The sequence below is a fragment of the Anguilla rostrata genome, chromosome 9 (assembly GCF_018555375.3).
Source record: "Anguilla rostrata isolate EN2019 chromosome 9, ASM1855537v3, whole genome shotgun sequence".
Lineage (NCBI taxonomy): Eukaryota > Metazoa > Chordata > Actinopteri > Anguilliformes > Anguillidae > Anguilla > Anguilla rostrata.
The window spans coordinates 23,652,637-23,673,537 of NC_057941.1; the positions used below are offsets into that span (position 1 = coordinate 23,652,637).

At 42.8% G+C, this 20,901-nt stretch overlaps 2 protein-coding genes and 1 long non-coding RNA gene across 5 annotated transcripts; 2 read left to right on the plus strand and 1 right to left on the minus strand.

The window, feature by feature from the left end:
• Positions 1–3,230: 3,230 nt before the first annotated feature.
• Positions 3,231–12,274, plus strand: vps11 (VPS11 core subunit of CORVET and HOPS complexes). Its single transcript, XM_064349570.1, is given in 16 exon segments — positions 3,231–3,397; positions 4,167–4,315; positions 4,650–4,785; positions 5,125–5,209; positions 5,211–5,262; positions 5,386–5,633; positions 6,116–6,317; positions 6,418–6,518; positions 6,590–6,605; positions 6,815–7,012; positions 7,397–7,558; positions 8,373–8,506; positions 8,835–9,037; positions 9,626–9,797; positions 10,448–10,670; positions 11,044–12,274. Coding segments are annotated over 16 exon segments (2,391 nt in total). The 5' UTR covers positions 3,231–3,255; the 3' UTR covers positions 11,212–12,274.
• Positions 12,275–13,424: 1,150 nt separating this feature from the next.
• Positions 13,425–19,096, plus strand: ift46 (intraflagellar transport 46 homolog (Chlamydomonas)). Of its 2 annotated transcripts, none has more exons than XM_064351130.1 (12): positions 13,425–13,582; positions 14,301–14,397; positions 14,491–14,564; positions 14,770–14,921; positions 15,400–15,474; positions 15,627–15,720; positions 15,862–15,990; positions 16,088–16,206; positions 16,964–17,030; positions 17,589–17,649; positions 17,739–17,824; positions 18,392–19,096. In XM_064351130.1, exons 1-12 carry the CDS (start codon positions 13,559–13,561, stop codon positions 18,482–18,484), a joined length of 1,071 nt encoding a protein of 356 aa, XP_064207200.1. In that variant the 5' UTR covers positions 13,425–13,558; the 3' UTR covers positions 18,485–19,096. The 2 variants fall into 2 exon arrangements, with proteins under 2 accessions (XP_064207200.1, XP_064207201.1); XM_064351131.1 differs by lacking the exon at positions 13,425–13,582 and adding an exon at positions 13,831–14,057.
• LOC135263298 (uncharacterized) lies at positions 15,321–19,692 on the minus strand. Of its 2 annotated transcripts, none has more exons than XR_010332432.1 (3): positions 19,401–19,692; positions 18,475–18,552; positions 15,321–16,105 (listed from the first exon to the last, which is right to left on the minus strand). It is a non-coding gene; the product is annotated as an uncharacterized LOC135263298 (long non-coding RNA). The 2 variants fall into 2 exon arrangements; XR_010332431.1 differs by having other exon boundaries at positions 19,420–19,687.
• Between the last annotated feature and the right edge of the window lie 1,209 nt (positions 19,693–20,901).

Sequence of the window (20,901 nt, forward strand, 5' to 3'; positions counted from 1 at the left end):
GCAATGGGCAACTGAACAATGGCTGTGTTTGATTAACCTACTGTAGGCATGCCATATGTCAAGCATAATGCCCATAGGCCGAGAAGGAAATGTACCAGCACAGTAGGCCACAAACAACTCAATCACTGAATGTGTCATACTATGTGCCCGTGGTACAACCAGGTTTGCACAACGCCATTCCTGGAAGGCTGGGCTGCATGTCAGTTTTTATTCCAAGCAATGGTACTGGCTTCATTTTCAAAACAGCTCTACTCCAGCACCGCTTCACCTCTAAGTTGGACCAAAGGAAAACACCAAAGATACAGTACCTGTGCAGTGTGCATTTGTAGGTCATGACCTTATATATTTAAATAACTCCAGATCACACACATAATTGGATTAATTAATTAAGAACAGACGTTGGCATGAACAGATGGGCCTTCGTTGTGCATCTCTGTTTTATAGAATACTGCGCATACACCAAGTATGGGTGAAAGGTTTCTGATATTCACCTATCAATCACAAAAGTGCTAATCAAAGATTGAGTGTATACATGTCGAATGGTAAGGCAACATAATTGAAGAGCGAGTGTAATAACTGACACTCCTCACCTCGCGACAGAGGTGTGCATGGCGAGCTCCTATGTCCGTTGATCATGTAGCGCACACTGAACCTCACTAGTCGGATCCATCCCACAAGCGTGTTCAGGACCACCACCACAACACGTGCCAATAATGACAATCGTCTTAGCAAGACCGTTGATTAAACATCTTACACAATCAATTCTGTTACAACCCAAGTCATCAACAGCTCGCCATACAGTTAATCTCTTATTTGAAATTGGTCAATCGGAGTCTTCAAACATTATCAATAGAAAATACGTTTTAACACATTATATATGCTACTGTACAAACACTTGCTAGCTGTTGCTTGCCAGTCATTGAAATGCATAAGCATAGAAATTTCCAGCCCTCACGCTGTGACGTATGCACGACTATGCTTGCTTCAGGTGATGCCATTTCTTGACCGCATAAAAGAGAGAAAGGGCTTCCCCCTCAAATGCAAGGCTCCAAAGCAGTTAGGCATAGACTGTGGTATATTTATAATAAACAAATGTATTACCTGGTAGGTATAGACTTTAAACACACACCTCTTCACAGAATTGCGGATGCACGCGCACCGCTCACTTCCTGAGCAGGAAACTGTTATAGCCCACTCGCTAGGTTCACTGTAACCTACTCTTCGTTACATTGTAACGTTAGCTAACACATTTACGACTGCTGGCAATTAATTGACTAGTTGGTTGAATGTATATCAAACTGTTTCTGAATACGCAATAGCTAGTCAAAATATTTCCTCTGCAGTCCGCTAATTAACTGGCCAGCTTGCTAGCTAGCCATACCACTCTGAACGCAAGTTATCATAGCATGACATAACTTACCTTTAGCACGCCGCTAGCTCAACAGTACTATAGATACAAAAGATAATAGCACCGTGAGCTCTTCTAAGCTTGTATCTAGCTTTACTGAAGTTTACTGCGTTGCAGCTTGCTTACTGTAGCCTAAGTAGTTATTTCCATGTACTCTCCCACAACGCTGGGCTACGCTGGATTTCTTCCTTTTTGCCTTGCTATCGCCGGCTTCACCATAGGGCCCGGAACGCGGCGTGATCTCATTGGATCCACTCAAGTCCTTGTTCCGTGAGTAGTGCGTTGCCCCTGTGAACTGCCGGATCCGCCTCCTTGGTTCTGAATGGCTAACACTGATAGGTCCACGTTCTACACCGCCTCTAGCGTACTGTGAGTAGCATCGTTTGTCTTTGTTTTATTGGTCCACGTTCAATTAATGGGCGTGACTTTCAGCGCCACGAGTCAAAAATCACTGACTCGCAAGGTGTGCGACGGTGAAAGTTGTACTGTAGTCTGTTTTGCTACTGGAACAATTTAGGGGATGTTTGAATTAAAAGCTTGAGCTATTTGATCAAGTGTTTTTAGTTTCCTTCATTTGGGATATAGAAGCAAATAAACTAAACTAAAACAGTTAATTAATATTATCATTAGTAATAGCTCAGGAGAGAACAGTTCCTTTATAGCAATTAGGCCTCCCTGAGTGCATCAAGTAATTCAGTATGCTTGTGTATACTAGTAATTTAAGAACAACATATGTATTGCTAGTTGTCCTGATGATTAATGTGAAGGTCAGTTGCTGGTTCTCAGTGCAGGAACAAAGGGTACAAAGGGTCCAAAAGTCACATTATTGCTACTGGTTTCTATCAGGCACTGCAGAACACGATATAAAGTGGTAGGGGCAATAATTTCTTGTGGGATTTTTTGTGATGTAACATCAAAAAATGATCCCAGAAGAACATCCAAAGATCTGCAGCCCCCCTAGCCTTAGCTAAGGTCAATGTTCATGACTCCACAATACAAAATAGACAGATCAGTCAAAAGTGGAACTTTTTGGATGACACAGGTCTCATTATGTCTGGCGTAAAGCAAATACAGCATTTCACAATGAGAACATCATACCAACAGTCAAACATGGCGGTGGTAGTGTGATGGTGTGAGGATACATTGCTGCCTTGGGATCTGGGCAAATCGCCATTTATCAAGGAACCATGAATTCTGCTCTGTACCAGAAAATTCTTCAGGAGAATGTCCGGCCTGTCTGTCAATTGAAGCTGATGCGAAATTGGGTTATGCAGCAAGACATTGATCCAAAACATCAAAGCAAGTCCACATCTGAATGGCTGAAAAGAAACAAAATTAAAGTTTTGGAGTGGCCTTGTCAAAGTCCTGTCTTTAACCCAATGGAGATGCCATGGCAGGACCTGAAACATGTAGTTTGTGCTTGAAAATCTGCCAATTCGTTTGAATTAAAGCTGTTCTGCAAAGAAGAGTGGGCTAAAATTCCTTCACAGCAATGTGAAAGATGGAAAAAATGATAAGCATTTGGCTGCAGTTATTGCTGCTAAAGGCAGTTCAAACAGTTACATTTGAAGGGGAAATTACTTTTTCACATGGGCGATATGGGTATTTGAAAACTTTTTCATTAAATACATTTTTTTAAATTGTTTTTTTGTCTTCACTCTGATTCCCTTTGTCTAATATTACATTTATTTATTTATTTATAAAGGAAATCAAGAAGAGGACAAACACTTTTTCACGGCACTGTATTTTGTTTAGCCCTACTGAACAGAACGCTGTCAAACTAACCTCGCTCACATGATCTTTCTTCTGCGTCACATGATAGGGTTCAGCTTGCCTGATTGGGAAAAATGGCTGCATTCTTACAGTGGCGAAGATTCGTGTTTTTCGATAAGGAGACAGTGAAGGATCCAGCAGACAATGGGAAAAACTTTGTCGTCCCCGTGGGCATATCGGCCTGCGATTCGGGTCGGGGTCATATCGTACTGGGAGATATCCTTTCTCTGCTCTTTTTGAAATTTTATGTCAGGCTCTTCCTGTTAGCTTGCTTGCTAGCTACATTGTGTTGTCTGCGGACCAAGCTTGCATATACAGGTGTCTGTGATGAACTGAACACAATGTAATGCTGTTTAATTACCATATAACGAGGTAACTGTTACTAAAATGGTTACTGGTAATCGTTACTTTAGCAAGCTATTTATTTTTCAACAGTGTGAACTACCTGCTGGGCTTACGCAGGGTTTTGAATGCAAGCTAGTAATATTGCTAAAGGGCTAACTAGCAGTCCAGTCACTGTGGATTGAGCTGCTCGGGGGGGTTGGCAATATTGCTGTAGCATCTCGAACATTAAAAACAGTACATCTCAATTGCGTTCTTTCTACGTGGGGCAGTGTCGATGCATAATAACTCTAAGGAAGGCAGGGCACAGACCGCAGTATAGTCGCACAGTAATTATAGCGACTGAGATGAAATACGGTTTCTAGCTGGTTTATATTGAGTGCATAGACCTACTTAAGCTACTGTTTTTCACCGATGCACTGCACCATATCCTGTTTTTCCACATTGACGGACGTCTGCAAGCCGTATAGTTACAGCCTTTAGCATGTACAGTTTGCTGTTCTACTACTTCCTTATTTCAACTGTTCTCCATGTTTACAGAACCTGCTGCAAAGGAGAAATGAGCTGCGGTGCTCTCAAGTGACAGTACTAATTTGTGTGTCTAAAAAGGCTCCTGTATTTAACCTTAAGTCAGATGCATCACATATGGAAGGTCAGATATGGTTCCTGACCCGCTCTCTGCAGTTGACTTCCTTTCAGGCCTACAAACTACGGGTCACACACCTCTACCAGCTGAAGCAACACAGCATTCTGGTATCCGTAGGTCAGGATGAGCAGGGAATTAATCCACTGGTAAGGAAATTCATTACTAAGCAAGAAGGCATGTTTTTGCAATTCAGTATTGCAATGTAAGAGTACAGTGAAATGTCATATTGGTCTTACTGTGGTAATGTCACCTATACCTATTGATGAACTATCACCCTTGCCCTAACCTCATACACCTTTTAACTGACAGAGTAATCTGACATTGCTCCTCAACCACCATGTGACAGTGCCCCACCATCCACATCCTAGCTAAAAATGAAACCTTTGCCACTGGCTGGAGTTATGACGTCTTTGACCTATAATGAACAGACGTTAATTTTTTTTTCTGTTAAATAAAAATTAAATGGTATTTGTGAAACAGGTCAAGGTGTGGAACCTGGACAAGCGGGACAGTGGGAATCCTCTTTGCACTAGGATCTTCCCTGCCATCCCGGGAAACAAGCCCACAGAGGTGTCTTGCCTCAGTGTGCACGAGAACCTCAATTTCATGGCCATCGGTATGTCTGCCTCCCATTCCATTAGTCAAGTTTCAGTTTTCCAAAAATTTCCAATGAGGGCAAAGTCTACTGCCTAATGTACTGCAGCAGTGGATTCATTTAAACATTTTACAGGATACTTTTCCTGTCAGGTCCATCCCTGACATTATTTTACTGTAATGCTTTTGAATAATTATAAATAGCCTAGCTATTACGAAAATGTCAGGGGAGCTGTACGATGGATTGAATTGGCTACATTGTTTGAATAGATTTTGGTGGTATTTCAATCTTCACCTTATTGTCTCTAACCCCATTTACTGTTTTGTTACGAATAAAAGACTGAAGGCTCTTCTTTCACAGGGTTTACAGATGGAAGTGTGGTACTGACCAAGGGTGACATCACCAGAGACAGGCACAGTAAAACCCTCACTCTGCACGAGGGCACATGCACGAGGCAAGCTCACTCACCTCTTTGTCACCACCTTGGAGAAAGTGCAGGTAATCACCAAAAGTGCTGGTGTCTTTGGATTCATGACCAAGGGCTTAGTGGGACCGGGATTGGCAGCTGTCAGTACACTTGGTGAGGCAGGGAGTGCTGATTGGCTGTGTTTGTGTGGGCAGTGCTACACCCTATCGGTGAAGGAGTACCCTCGGCTGGAGCTGGACACGCACGGCTGCGGCCTGCGCTGCTCGGCGCTCATGGACCCTTCCCAGGATTCCCAGTTCATCGTTGCGGGAGACGACTGCGTGTACCTGTACCAGCCTGACAAGCGCGGGTCCTGCTTTGCCTTCGAAGGCCGCAAGCTTCTGGCACACTGGCACCGGGGCTATCTTCTCTTGCTCACGCGTGACACAAAGTCGCCCAACAAGTAAGGAATTATTTTTTTAACAACTGGAAAAAATGGGAAACTGTTTCTGTGGGAAGCATTAGAGGTGATTAGTTGGACATGTTTACTAGTTGTAAGTCTTATTTTTTCCATATCTGTATAAATCTGCCCAGTGAAGGCCATTTGTAACATGTTGTTGGCTCAATACCTTGAAATAAACATTGTCCCTCAATTTCATTTTGAAATACTGACTATTCAAATGAATCCCTTGGACTAGTCAGACATGCACATTAAATTAAGGATTTTCATTTTAATTCATAATTATTTGTGTATCTTATAGAGAAGATTCCCTAACAGGTTATACCTGTAACATGCAGTGAAAAAAGTAAAGTATTAAACATTTACTTGATTTGAAAGCTACTTATGTGTCAGCCGGTTGTTCTTAGCCCCTTAGCCCTTCAGCTTGGTTGGCGAATGAAATGTACGGTTTGTCCAGGAGTGGTGTTTTTTGATTGCACTTGCAGGTCTGACTTTCGCAGTGGAGAGGCCTCTCCCTCAGAACGCCAGATCCTGACCATCTATGACCTGGACAACAAGTTCATCGCCTACAGCGCCGCGTTCGACGACATCATCGACGTGCTGGCTGAGTGGGGTTCCTTCTACATCCTGACGCGTGACGGAAAGATGTCCGTGCTGCAGGAGAAGGACATGCAGACCAAGCTGGAGGTAAATAAAGCCGATTGCTCGCAAGGTGAGGGGTGGCTCCGCTTGCTCGGCATTGCGAAGAGGGAGCCATGATCTGTCTCTCCTTGCTGTTGGTTCCCAGATGCTCTTCAAGAAGAATTTTCTCGTGATGGCCATCAATTTGGCCAAGAGCCAGCACCTTGACAGTGATGGGCTGTCCGAGATCTTCCGCCAGTACATTCGGTAAGACATGTCAGGACAGGTGCCAGGGAGGGATTCAGCACTGTCTCTGTATGATCATCTAATCATCCTAGAGGCACCCAATGTGAGGTGATCATACTGGTGCACAGTGCATGGCTGACATGCTTCACTTGTGTTAATGCTGCATCTCAATGCTAATAAATATGAGCCTGTACATACATGGTTTGAGATTTCAGACTGGTTGCTAATAGTGTATGAACAAGTATTTAACTTCTGCATATGAAAACTGGCATTCTTGCTTTGTGTAAGCATGGACTGCTGCCTTCCCTCTTGAACAGAACTACCAGGAGGCCCTGAGGTACATTAGCCGGCTGCCCTTTGAACAGGCGGAAAGCAACATGAAGCGTTATGGCAAGACCCTGATGCACCACGTTCCCGACGGCACCACACTTCTGCTGAAAGCCCTGTGTACGGACTACCAGCCAAGTCGCGACTCCACCGACCGGGACAGCCTGGACAAGGGAACCACAAACAAGGTACCGCCAGTCCTCTTTTATATCATCCATGCTGATTGGAGAACCTGGACATGCACTGTACTCAAGGAATAAAAAAATATATAAATATGGATAAACCTGAGACACCAGGCAAGGTAAATTTCTGGCCAATGAGTGGCAGTCAACTGTCAGGTAGAAAAGATAACCAGCAGTACTACTGGCTTTGAGGGCCAGATCTCAGTATCCCTGGCCTTATATGCACTTATTTGTAGGCAAATACTACAGTGGCTAGCATTTGATAGAACAACATTGTGTATAAGGTTTTAATGTTGGCCTTTTGTGTTATTAAATAAACTCTATAAAACTACCCGCTTTAGCGGTGGGTTGGCGCGTGACTGACATCGTCTCCCTCTCACTGTCTCGCAGGCCAATTCAGAGGAGTTCATCCCCATCTTTGCCAACAACCCCCGTGAGCTACGGGCCTTCCTGGAGCACATGATCCAGGTGGAGCCCATGTCCCCAGCGGGCGTGTACGACACCCTTCTGGAGCTTCGGCTGCAAGACTGGGCACACGAGCAGGACTCTGAGGTGACCATCCTGCAGAGGATACAGTACAGGGTCGAAAACCTCCCACTATATTTCAATGCTTAGATCTAGACTTGGACAGTCTGTAGTAGTGATTTAGGCCTGTGCTGAAGGAGTTAGCCATCACAGTTTTCATTCTGTAACAACAGTATATTTAAGAACCTAAGAGTGTATTTAAATGTTCATGGCTTGAGGGTGTGTGGTTTTATGGTTCAATAAGCCATCACCTCCACTAGGTGGCCTTACTGCAATTGTTGTGTTATATTTCCTTTATGTTGCTGCATAAACCCAAAAATAAATAAACATTCTAGCAATTTTCCTTTATTCCTCTAGATGGCAGTGTTGAGTATGGCCTTCTCAGGATGCATTTGTAAATGAAACAATTAAGCTTCCATCTATGAAACATATTTTCTGATGCATCATATGAGTGCGAATCTGACTCTTAGGCTAAAAAGACTTGGGTCGATGACGGTCTTGGCTGTCTTCACCATGGCTCCTCTGACCCCCTTTAGATATCCCTCTTTCTCTTTCCTTTGATTCCCTTTGGAGTGTTATAGGTAGAGATGTTTAAGACAGGCCATCTGTCTAATCAGAACTTATTTTGTTAAAATACAAACTAATTTGTCAAGTTGATGTTACATTTAGAGATTATAAATGGGTCTCTGTGCCTTCTTGATGTCACATTTTTGTAATTCTGAGAGTAATACTGATGTTCAGTACTATACTACTGTTTGTCTCTCTGGATAGGAGCACCTGCCAAATGATTGCAATGTAATGTTTGCCAAGCTTATCTCTTGGCTCTGGGTTCTTCCTGCAGAAGAAGAAGATTCTTCAGGAGGCGGCGTTGTTTCTGTTGACGAGGGACAATACGGTCTTTGACAAGGCACTCGTTCTGTGCCAGATGCACAACTTTAAGGAGGGGGTGCTGTACCTGTATGAGAAGGGAAAGCTGTGAGTTGCTTTGTACTCTCACTTGCATTCTCTCACTGTTGACTTCCTGTGACAGAGATAAACCCCATTTTAGCTCTAAAACAGTTTCGCTTCGGACTAGCACTGGCTCCTATATCTGCAACAGGATGCAGGATTTAAAAAAACTCAGAAGTGATACCAGTGACTATACAAAATAGTCATGTGGCCCACTCTTACCCTGAAACATGCCATTATTGTAAAATGTGAAAAATCTGGTCCCATGTATGCCTGGCACACACACTTTAATTGAGTGATGATCAGTAGTATAACTGTGGCATTGATAAGGAGATGTTCCTCATACCCACCCCAGGTATCAGCAGATAATGCACTACCACATGCAGAACGAGGAGTACGGGAAGGTAGTGGAGGCCTGCAAGCGCTATGGAAACCAGGAGGCGTGCCTGTGGGAACAAGCCCTGGGGTACTTCGCCCGTAAAGAAGAGGACTGCAAGGCCTACATCAGTGAGGTGCTGGAGCACATCGACCAGAACAACTTGATGCCTCCTCTGTTAGGTAAGAGACCTATAATTGTATCTACATCCATGTCTATTGGCATTAAACAAAAATGAGGGAAACATCTGGGTAAATGAGGGATTACATGTGTATGGAAAGCAGAGACTACTGCACAGGTGTGCCCATTTCCTTTTTGAAGCAAATCCCATTATGTATACAATCTTGTTCATTCCTAATTGGCTATTGTTATGGACAGGATGTCTGAAAGAGGAGAACAGTGGCTTTTCAGAGGGATAATTGTGACACATTTGGCAGGAGCTTCAGTTACAGCTCAAATTTCTGATTTATGAACATCTTTGTGTAAGCATGGAACTTCAAGGGAAAGGCATCATCAGCAAAGAGTTAAAGTGGGTGACAGTCTATGTTAGCCTCATGGAACACCCTTCCATCTCTTGTATCACTCAGGGTTGTATATAGAGGGCCTTTTAAAACACAGCAGCCTTGAATACAATGTCTCATCATTTGGTAGCCTCGGAATGCCTTTCCATGAATCCCACTTGCACAATAACGCATCACAAGTAATGTCGGTCAGAGTGCACAGTGCAGTCGGCGATGGGTTGAGCGAGGTGGCCGGGTTTCTCATTACAGTGGTGCAGACGCTGGCTCACAACTCGACGGCAACGCTGTCGGTCATCAAGGACTACCTCATCAACAAGCTGCAAAGGGAGAGCCAGCAGATCGACGATGACGAGCGCAAGATCCGGCAGTACCGAGAGGAGACAGCCCAGCTCCGCTCGGAAATCCAGGAGCTCCGGACCAGGTCGGCACCGCACCGTCACACTGAGCCAGATAGATGGAGGATTTACAGTTCCAGTGTGGGAGGCCATAGTCTGCTTTAGATTTTCTGTTGTGTGACTGATGCCTGTTCATGCTGCAGAGTGCCTCACCGCACTAAGAGATGGTACTTGTCATTTGTTGCTTTTATAAACAGCGGCTATAGACATTACTTATCCTTTTGTGTCTAGTGGTACACGAGATAGACAGTGGAGAAGTTAAATATGAAGCCTTTTTTGCTGTATTGCCCCAGCTCAGGATGTGAGAATATTTAAAATTGAATGCATTATCATCAGCAGAAGGAAATTTTATCACATCCAGCTCTTTTGCATCTGTATCTGTGATCTCTATTGCAGTGGCCTAATTCAGTAACTAATTAAGTAACTAATTCATAATTTATTTAGAAATATTTTGAACTCTTTCTTGTCATTTTATAATGATTTAGAAGAGCGTAGGAAAGTAGCATCATTTGATACCCCAAGTGCATGCTTCATTTAGCTGGAACAAAGGCCATGTTGTCTCTCTCTATAAAAAATTGCTGGGCTAGAACCTAAATAGTGGGTGTGAGAAAGGCGCTAAAAAGGCACTTGGAGATTTAACACATTATCACTGCGCTGCGGTCTCAAACCCCCGCAGTGCTAAGATTTTCCAGAAGACCAAGTGCAGCATGTGCAACAGCCCCTTGGAGCTGCCGTCGGTGCACTTCCTGTGCAGTCACTCCTTCCATCAGCACTGCTTCGAGAGCTACGCCGAGAGCGACGCCGAGAGCCCCACCTGCACCCCCGAGAACCGCAAGGTCATGGACATGCTCTGCGCCCAGGACCAGAAACGCGACCTGCACGACCACTTCACCCGACAGGTCGCGCCCCGTCTCCCCCCGTGCACCCCTCGGTCTGGCTTTTGGACCAGTGCCACATGCATGCGCCACGCAGGACTGGTCCCTGAATGATTTCAGTCATTTATATATTCAGTCATACTTCAGCGTGTACATTGGCTTGGAGCTAGAAAATAATCTAATGTTGTGAGTTTCAAACTACATACATCAACATTAAAATAAGTGCAGAGTAAAACCTTTAATTTGTTAGACCAGCCTGCCTGGTTCATGATTCGTTGTGTCCAACCAGAACCGCTTCCTGTGTTTTATTTTCACATACCGTCTTTCTTTGAAGCTTGTTGTGGTACCGTAAGTGCAGAAGTCCTCGAGTGACACGGTCTCTCCCTCTGCCCTGCAGCTGCGGTGCTCCAATGACGGCTTCTCGGTGGTAGCCGACTATTTCGGCCGAGGGGTTTTCAACAAACTGACCCTGATCACCGACCCCCCTGGGGGCACGACCGGGGCGGGGATCCTGGAGGCGGACCTGCAGAGAGACCTGCTGATCCACACAAAGAGAAACGCCTGAGAAACCCGTCAGATGCACCGCCTGCGCTGCATCTCCTCACTGTGCAACACCCAATCAGTGTGTCCTTCAGTGAGCTTCACATTACAGCCAATAACAACTCGAGATTAGCTTGGGCAAACATACCCAGTGAAAGAGCCTGGCTCACTGTGAGCCTGCCCTGCAGATCTGAACGAAATGTTGACTTGCCTAGAGGAGACACCTGGGAAGATGGCTGTTTTACAATTAAATTTAATGAAAAGTGGTTGCCGGAGGAAAAGACCACTATTGCACAAGCCCTTGTGTTCTGCAAGCATGCGCTGTTATAGTACCGTGTGCAGTTGTGCTGTCCGCTTCTTTACAAGGCAGTGGGATTTTTGGGAAGGGTTGCAGAACTGTGAGCTTAACATATTAATGTATATAAAACACCTTTGAGCTGTGACCTAAAGCTTAAAAGAAAAATGTCTTAAACACAATGTAGTATTTATAGGTTTGTCATATTTCTGCTAGACTAACTTAGTTTATATCTCTTTAAGGACGTATATACAGTGTTGTATATACAGAGTTACTCAAATGAGTGGCACTTCAGACAATGATGAAGAATTACCAATTTTGTATCCGGTTGCTTTGCATAATTCTGAAAAAAATGCAGTCTGTATCTTTATGTATGGAAAAGACCAGCTTGAGTGTTTCTGAGATACAATATTTAAGTAAATAGACTGCATGAAACTGGTTAAATCAGTAAACAAAAGAGAAGCACTATGTTTCAGTAGTTTTATCACTAAAGGTGCAATGTAAAGGAGCAAGTAATTTACAAAATATTTCCTCTGGTTGTGTTTTCAGTAATAACAAACTGATTACTGTGTTGCCATCTCCAAGCACCGGATTGGAATTGGCCACATTTGCAATGAATTTGTTAAACCCAGTCGTGTTGTGAACAGGCTTTTACGTGTACATGAGTTGAGATGAAGTTACTGTCTTACTAAAACAACTGTTTGCTCTGTGGCCACATGGTTAATACTACACTTGTAAGAAATTGAATGTGAAAGGAGAAAGTTAAATGTCTTATTAAATTCTCTTGACAGTGTTCGTCCAGTAAATTGTAACCATTTTAGTTTAGTCTGCTGACATGCCGATTCGGTCTTATTTTGCAAGTACATGAAATGGCATTCACTTCCTTCACCATAACAAACGTACACCCAATCATACAAAACCGTGGCAGCCCACACAAGGACCTCTAGCTGAAGCGTGTACAGTCCTCTTTAATTCACTCACCTGTGAGCCTGTTCCTTTTCCACGCTACAGACCACACAGTGTGCAACAGAAGAGTTTGCACTGAAGAGAGGTGATGAAAACTGGTAGCCTTTGGGCCAATGGAGGGAGACAATTCTGTAGTAAGCCAAGTGCACTGAAGGCACTGTCATGTTTCTGGAACCAGCTTTGTGACATGGTACATTATCTATTTGAAAAAGGGGAGACTGTAGCCATAAAGCGGTGGTTCCCAACCCTGTTCCCAGAGATCTACCATCCTGTAGGTTTTAATTTCAACTGTCCTGGTTCTACCAATTAGCATTCAAATTACGTAAAATTAAGGGGCCTAATGTGTGCACCAAGAAAACACCATTACACCACCACCACCAGCCTGCACTGTTGACACAAGGCAGGATGGGTCCATAGATTCATGCTGTTTACACGTAATTCTGACTCTACCATCTGCATTTCTTTAAAATATATTTGACAGATGCTCTTATCCAAAGCAACGTACAATAAGTGTAGCAGAAATTGAGATTTGTGAGGCCTGGAGACCTTTTTTCATATATTTTGGTGAATCATGTGCCAACTAGCGTGTGACGCATTGTGCATTCAGATGCCCTTCTAAACACCACTCTTAGCTTGAATGAGTCTGCCCATTCTCCTCTGACCTCTCTCATTAAGGTGTTTTCGATCAAAGAACTTCCGCTCACTGGATGTTTTTTGTTGTTGTTGTTAATCGCACCATTCTCTGAAAATCTGAAGAGGGTTAGCCATTGCAGAGATGCTGGAACCACCACGTCTGGCAACAACGATCATACCACAGTCGCATACATTAGGTGTCTTGCCCATTTCTAATGTTTGCTTGAGCAACAATACTAAACCTGTTTACACTGTCTGCATGCTCTGTATATTAAGTTGCCGCCACATGATTCACTGTTTGAAGGAGCAGGCTATTTGCATTAACGAGCAGGTGTTCCCAGAGCCGTAGAAAGAGCCTTTCTTGGGCTCTGATGTACCTAATAAGGCGGCCACTTGTTCTTGTTTAGCCTCAAGATAGAGAAGTTTTTTTGCAAGTATCGCCAGATTTGGTCTCCACGGGTGACGATAAACATCTTTCATGGAGAAAGCAGAGCGACAAAAGGTAAGTTCAGCCTAGTTAATGCAACAATAGGTAGCCTTCTGCTGAAATAAAGGAAATGTAATTGTATATTAATTAATGCGATTTCTCATCAGTGCATCCACTAGTGGGAGGCTTGTTCAGCTAGCTAGGGGTTTCTGTGCTCATGATAGTTTAACCAACTAGCTAGCTAGGGACGTTAGCTAGGTAACAAGCCTGGCAACCCACGACGTTAACGTTAGCTCTGTTGGTACATAAACGTGGCAAGATGTAGCTGACGTAAACGTTCTCTCTCTCTCTCTCTCTTTTAACTAGCATAGCCATAAGGTTTACATGATACCTGTAGTTGTTAACTGCCAGTGCCACCGTTAATTGGCTATCTTTCCATGCTATCTAACGGATAACGGTATTGATCTCATGTTGATTAGCTAGCTAGAAACGTTAAGTTAGTTTTCATACAGCTACTTTGATTCGGTGGAATACTTGACTGTCAAGCTAGGTACCTATCCATGTTACACAATTCCTAGTCTATAGTAGACTATTAGTACTAGCTAGCTGGAACTAATAATGATGGCAGCATCCTTAGCTTTTTTTTTTTTTTTTACTGAATAGCTACATATCAGCTAACTACAAAATTGCTAGCTTGGTAATGTCAAACATAAGTAAGGCGTCGTATGAAACAAATACAATAGTGTTTGACAGCTATCGTTAACTACCTAGCGAACTGTTCTTGTTATGCCAGACCAAGCTGATCACAAACCAGCCCTACGACGAAAGCTTGGAAGTGAACGATTCAGAAGAGGTCGCCAGTGTGTACACTCCGACTCCACGAGAGACTGGTTTGCAAATATTTTTTTGTTCGTGTTATCGTAATGTATAAAGAAGTCCAACATATGTGAAATACAATCAGTGTTTCGTGTTTTTCGTACCAGTTTCGCGAAAGTCGAGAAGGCAGCTGCGGACCATGGCTAATAATAGCAGTGATGAATACGAGGAAGACAGCAAGGTTAGTCAATCGAACGCACCACGTGGCGTCACTTGACGTGTATATATTTTTGCAAACAAAATCTGGAACTAGTACTGATAGAACTTTTCTTTCATTGTTAACAACAGACATTTTGATTGACAGGTCTTCTCTGCTCAACATGCTCAGATATGTGAAAGAGGGATAATATGTGACATGTCAATAAAATAATAACTTTGTCTGGTAGCCCAAGAAAAAAGAAACCCAGCCAGCTGGGCAACAGGGCATCAGTGAGAACGAGGAAGAGGAAGATGACGATGACGACGATGATGATGACGACGATTCTGATGAAACAGAGTCTGATGAAGATGAAGGAGAGCCAGGATCTGCGCTAGAAGGGTAAGACAACCATGCTGGATGACAAAGTTTTGCGCTCAGATAGGACGGCTTCACAATGGGTGGAGCAATATCACCGATTTGTCATAGGGCACTGTGGGGATGTCTTGATCTGTTCAAATAAGCCAGCAATTGACAACCGCAATAATTCTCATGCTCTCATTGATGTTTAGAGAGAACGATGTGCACTCTTCCAGTGAATTAGGTGAAGTACCTTCAAGCCTGGAGCCTGTTGGTCCATTTGACTAACCAACATCTCATACCACTCTCCTAACTGATGATATGGCCTGTGTCAATTGAGCTGTGTTACAGCAACACACCTGTCCTCGTTGAACAGATTTTGTGATCACTTTAAACCCCACAGAAAATGTTCACACATCAGCCAAAAAGAGGCGCTTGAGCTTTTTGAATGAGGGTAGACAGAATTTTATTCAACAGATTGTGTACTGTGTGTTTAAAAGGCTCTTCCACTCACTTACAGAGCATACGACCCTGCAGACTACGACCACCTTCCTGTGACTGCAGAGATCAAAGAATTGTTTCAGTACATCACACGGTGAGTGAAGGTCTGCCACTCATCTGCAAACCACAGCTGCAGCAAAGCAGCCAAGATACAAAGATAAGTCATATGTCAAGCGATGAACATTTCACAGTACGCTTCAGTGGAAAGTAATTTCCCGTCCATGCTTTTGTTCCCTCCCACGTTAGATACACACCTCAGACTATTGAGCTAGACCACAAGCTGAAGCCATTCATCCCCGACTTCATCCCTGCAGTTGGTGACATTGACGCTTTCCTCAAGGTTAGCTACCAAGTTTTTGTAAAAAAAAAAAAAAAAAAAAAGAAAAGAGCATGTTGTCTGCTGACCACTCTGAACTTTATAATGCAGTGTGACAGCTTTACTCTGAGTGCAGAATGCGATCCGATCTTGTGTGAACCTCAGGTTCCTCGGCCGGATGGTAAACCGGACAATCTGGGACTCCTGGTTCTGGATGAGCCCTGCACCAAGCAATCGGACCCCACGGTGCTCTCCCTCTGGCTCTCAGAGAACAGCAAGCAGCACAACGTCTCGGTAGGCCCAGCCTTACGCCCACTCCACCGTTTTGGATGGGCACTGTGCCTGCTGGGAAAGCCTGGGTCTCAATGCCCTTCCATTTTGTGCCACCCAGGAGGTGAAGGTGAAAAGCCTGGAAAACCCAGAGAAGAATCCCAAGGCGATTGAGAACTGGATCTACAGCATCAGCGAGCTGCACCGTTCCAAACCCCCTGCCACCGTACACTACACCAGGCAAGAGCACACCATCTCAAAGCTCCACATGCTTTAACCACATACTCCCTGAGTTTAGATCACAAGTTTTTTGTTTATTGGTTCTCCAGGCACTTGTCCTATCCCGACTGGTCTACTGTTACTCCAGCTCTTACAGAATGCTGCTGCTCATCTCCTCTATAATCAACCAAATACATGCATGTCACATCTCCCTTCATCTCCCTCCACTGGCTACCAGTGGTGGCTTAAGTAAAGTAAATGGCACTCCTCCTGCTCTATCTGGCCCTCCAGAGGTGGATTAAGCTCCCCACTACAATGAGGAGAGTCTCTTCCTGCTGACACAAACGCATCTGTTTAAATTGCAACTCTGCTCACCTAATGAACAGTGAAAAATTTAAATGGCTTTACTAGCTCCAACTATGCTCCATCTATAATTATATCCTCAAACCCATTTGCTCCTTGAAGCACTATATTCACAGTCTCCCTCTGGCATCTACTATGGTACTTAACTTTGTGGTAGGTTAATGTATGTATTACTTCCAAGTAAATTATATATTAAGTATATTGGTTGTGGCCCTAATGACTTGCTATCTGCTGTTCATTGTTGAAATATTTTTGTGTGCACTCTGAATGAGAACATCTGGTAAATGCTTAAATATTATCTAATAACGTAGATCAATGAGGTAAAAGGACTCGGAAATAGGGATATTTTAACACAAGTGTGATGGTGCTGAAATGATGACATCATTTGTAAATGTAATCTTTGTTCCCAATTCAGGCCCATGCCAGACATCGACACTCTAATGCAGGAATGGCCTCCTGAGTTTGAGGAACTGTTGGGGAAAGTATGACGATCCTGAAATTATTTTTGTGTTCTGTACATACCTGTTGATTTACAGTGTATTCACAGTGAAAATCAGTCTAATTTACTATTTACCATACACATTTACCATTATTTCTTCACACATCCCTCTTCACTAGATTTCAACTGACAGCCACTTCCATCTCATTCATTTTTAAATATTCAGTTTTTCTCCCGCTTTCTTGTGGTGAAATGAGAACTGGAGCTGGAAGAATTACAGATGAATAGTGTCATGGTCTTATAAACCTAATTTCCCAAAGCCATAATCCTTTAAACAAACCTTATGAATTGCCCCTCTAGTTTTGTTTTTGTTTGTCATTTAGTAGCTTCCGTTTGTTTGACGCTAGGAATTTTTGTATTCTATTAAACTTTTTGTTTACCGTCATTAAAGCAACTTATTTAAAATATTTCCTTTATTAAATCCTGTTTTTATAGATATATTATATTAATGGTACTATGGACAAGGATGCCTTTGAAAGTCACCTGGTTTGGCAGTATCAGTTTTCTTGTCAATGTGCCTGAGTGGAAACTTTGCCCCTAGGTGAGCTTACCCACTGCAGACATTAACTGTGACTTGGGAGAGTACATCGATATCATCTGCGGTGAGCGTCACTGCTTCTTTAAGGATGTGGTCTTGCTATGCTGTGTGTGTGAAGTCAATGCTGATGGCAGTTTTTCTTTTTTTTGATAGGTATCTTGGACATCCCCATCTATAAGAGTCGAATTCATTCCCTCCATGTGCTGTTCACACTCTATTCTGAATTCAAAAACTCTCAGGTACTATCTGCCAAGTTCTGCTTTCCTTCTGTCTTTCAAATATTAATGCGCAGTACTGATAGTCAAAGCAAAATTACTGTGCCCATTCTAAGGTATTTTACTTCTAAGAGTACTTGCTTGAAAGTAAGCAAGGAATGCAATCTAACACTAAGGACTTGGCCACAGAGCTGGATGAAGCGCATTAAAATTTCATACATATTCGTTACTGTCAGTTTTCTGTCTGTCTAGAATGGATACCAGAAAAAAAAGGGCATGTTTTCCGTTCTGATATTGAGAGGGGAAAGGAATCGGGAAGTCAGAATTGGCAAGCAAGCAGTTAATAGATGATCACAAATACTGCCATCCATTAAAAGTTCCAACTCCTTTCAACTGTTGACGTACGTAAACAAATGAATAAATTATATATACTACAATACTAGAGAAAAAGGATGCAGTGTAGGAAATGTTAGTTAAGGAAAGAAAATATGCAGTTTCTCAACCTTGCCTATGACTGCAAGTAGCACACACCAGCTTCATTAAAACAAGCTAGTGGCTCATGAGTTTATAATGCTCTCATTTCCATTTCAGCACTTCAAAGCCTTGGCAGAGGGCCAGAAGTCTGACACACTGTCTGTACCACAGTCAGGTACGGGCGACCCAGAAACACTTACCTTCGACTGAAGTTGGTCCCTCTGCCCCGGCCTTCTCAACTCTCACACAGCTAGCACAACTGTGTGTCCCGTCGCCCCCTGCAACCCACAGAGCATACACGGTTCATGTATGTTACTTTGCTGTGCTGAAAACTAGATTGCAGTCCTGACACTGGGCTGAATATGACCAAATGTGATCGCCTTTTAGCTTAAAGCAGTCATCAATTGGGCCTATAGAAAACCACTCCTGGCCTGGAATTCTCTCTGGCAACCACAAGAGGGCCCCACTCCCCATAGTTTTAGCATATCACTGATATGAGGGAGCATCAGAGAACTTACTGCACAAGTGACAAATAGAGAAGAGTTACCAGTATTCTTATCGGTTTTTTGGACATCCTGAAGAAGGTTTTTTTATATTAGCAATCACAAATATAAATACTGAGATTATATATTGCATCATTCTGATTAGGTTGATTCATTAATGCTATTATTTAAACCTTCTGCTTACAGTTTGTTAGATTGTTGGGACTTTTGGTGTCATTTAAATTGTTTGCTTTATATATTGAAGAGTTCAGATGCCTGTGTTTTTTTCCTGAGATGGCTGTTATCCTTTCCATAATTAAATATCTTTTTATATAATGGAGTGCGAGTGTGTTGATAACATTTGTTGAAGACTTAAGGAAAGTCAAATTGCCAGTCAGTCTACTACGGTGCCATTTCTCATGAATAGAAAGGGTTACATGATTTATTGTCAAATACTTTGCTTATTAATGAACCTCTGCAAATGGCATAACTACATAACACTAGCAGTAGCCCAATAAAGTGAAACAGTTGGATATGTTCTTATAATGCTGTTATATACTGGAATATTGTAAATATTACCGTAGAACTAATAATATTTGCAGTATGTGCTTCAATGTAATCCCCCAAGAAAAGCCACATCATACCTCATTGAAACAGACTCACATTTTTCAAACTGGTGCCAGTCGTGACTCGTGGACGCTTGTGAGCTTGTCAACACCTTGCAAAGGAAGGGTTTGGGGCAGGCAGGGGCCCTTGGGATACAGCTGGCTGCGGTCTTGCTGGAGAGAAGGGGGGATTTACGGAAACCTGTAATAGACAGTCAACAAGCGATACATTTTGAGGGCACTGCAGCACTCTGTGCCGGAACAAATAAAGCTTAGCCATGCAAATGTGGCAAAATTAGTACAAATTAGTGAGTGTCAATCCGCGCTAGAACCAGCACACGCACGTTTTGCCTATACGTCGCAAATTACCGTAACATTCTGTGCACGTGAACGAGGCTTAATTGCTACACCTTGTGAATGCCTTCAATTAAAGTAATATTCTGGTTTATGCTTTATTTTCCTATAAACGTGGTTTTGCAATGAACCTAGTCCTACATGGAGGAAAGTACAACTTAAAATGGCAGACAAGCAAAGGAAGAAAAGTCAGCCACAAGGGATAGTTCGTACTTATGGACCTTGCTTGGACGTGAACACATCAAGACATGATAACACCGTTTCACGTACAGTTCTTTTTTTTCCAACGCACAACACTGGGGTGGCTTTCATCTTATTCATTAAGATCGAGTATGAGCGCACAAATGTTTCGTAAACGAAGCCCACATAAGAGATGGCCTATGTGGAGCTCCATGATGAAGGGAGTGAAGTAGCCTACAAATTAATTAGTCCTCCTTTTGCTTCCAGGTGGTTCACCTCACAAAATTAATTCACAGCCTTGCGTTTGATCCAAAAGGTCTCTTGGGTTCAGGTATCTGGAGTAGAGCACAGTGACTGGTGCGGCACTGCACTGGCCTCCTCTCCTAATTCTGCAATCTGTCGGTCTGTATTGTGACTGGACTTTCCCCTTTAGCTGCATGGACACATTGTAAGAATTATCGATAGGCCTACAGTCCGCGCATTTGGCCCAGAGCCTGTAAAAAATGGCTAGAGCCCGACCTGATGGGTGAAAGTGACGGTTTTAATTTCATGCCTTATTTCATGTCGCACACGTAGTGTCATTGAAATAAATAAAAGTGACGGTTTTAATTTCAAGCCTTATTTCATGTTGCACGTAGCGTCATCGAAATAAATAAATAAGTGCATTTCGTGCTACATTTAATTTATGCTCACATTTCATGATGTAGCCTATTTATTTATTTCATGATGTATTTAATTATTTATGCTCACATTTCATGATGTATTTATTTATTTCATGATGTAATTTATTTATTTATTTAATTTTGTCCGAAATATTCCTCCATAAAAACGGACATTCCTGTTGTTTTTATTTTTTTTTTTATTTATTTTTTTAGTGCGAGGCCAGTTATTTACCCAAGTAGGCTTCATTTGGATACATTTATGTAGTTAAGGTTATCTGTTATTGTTATTAGCATTAGTCTTTTAAATCTGCACTGCCTCAACCAGAACATGGCTCTGTTAGAAA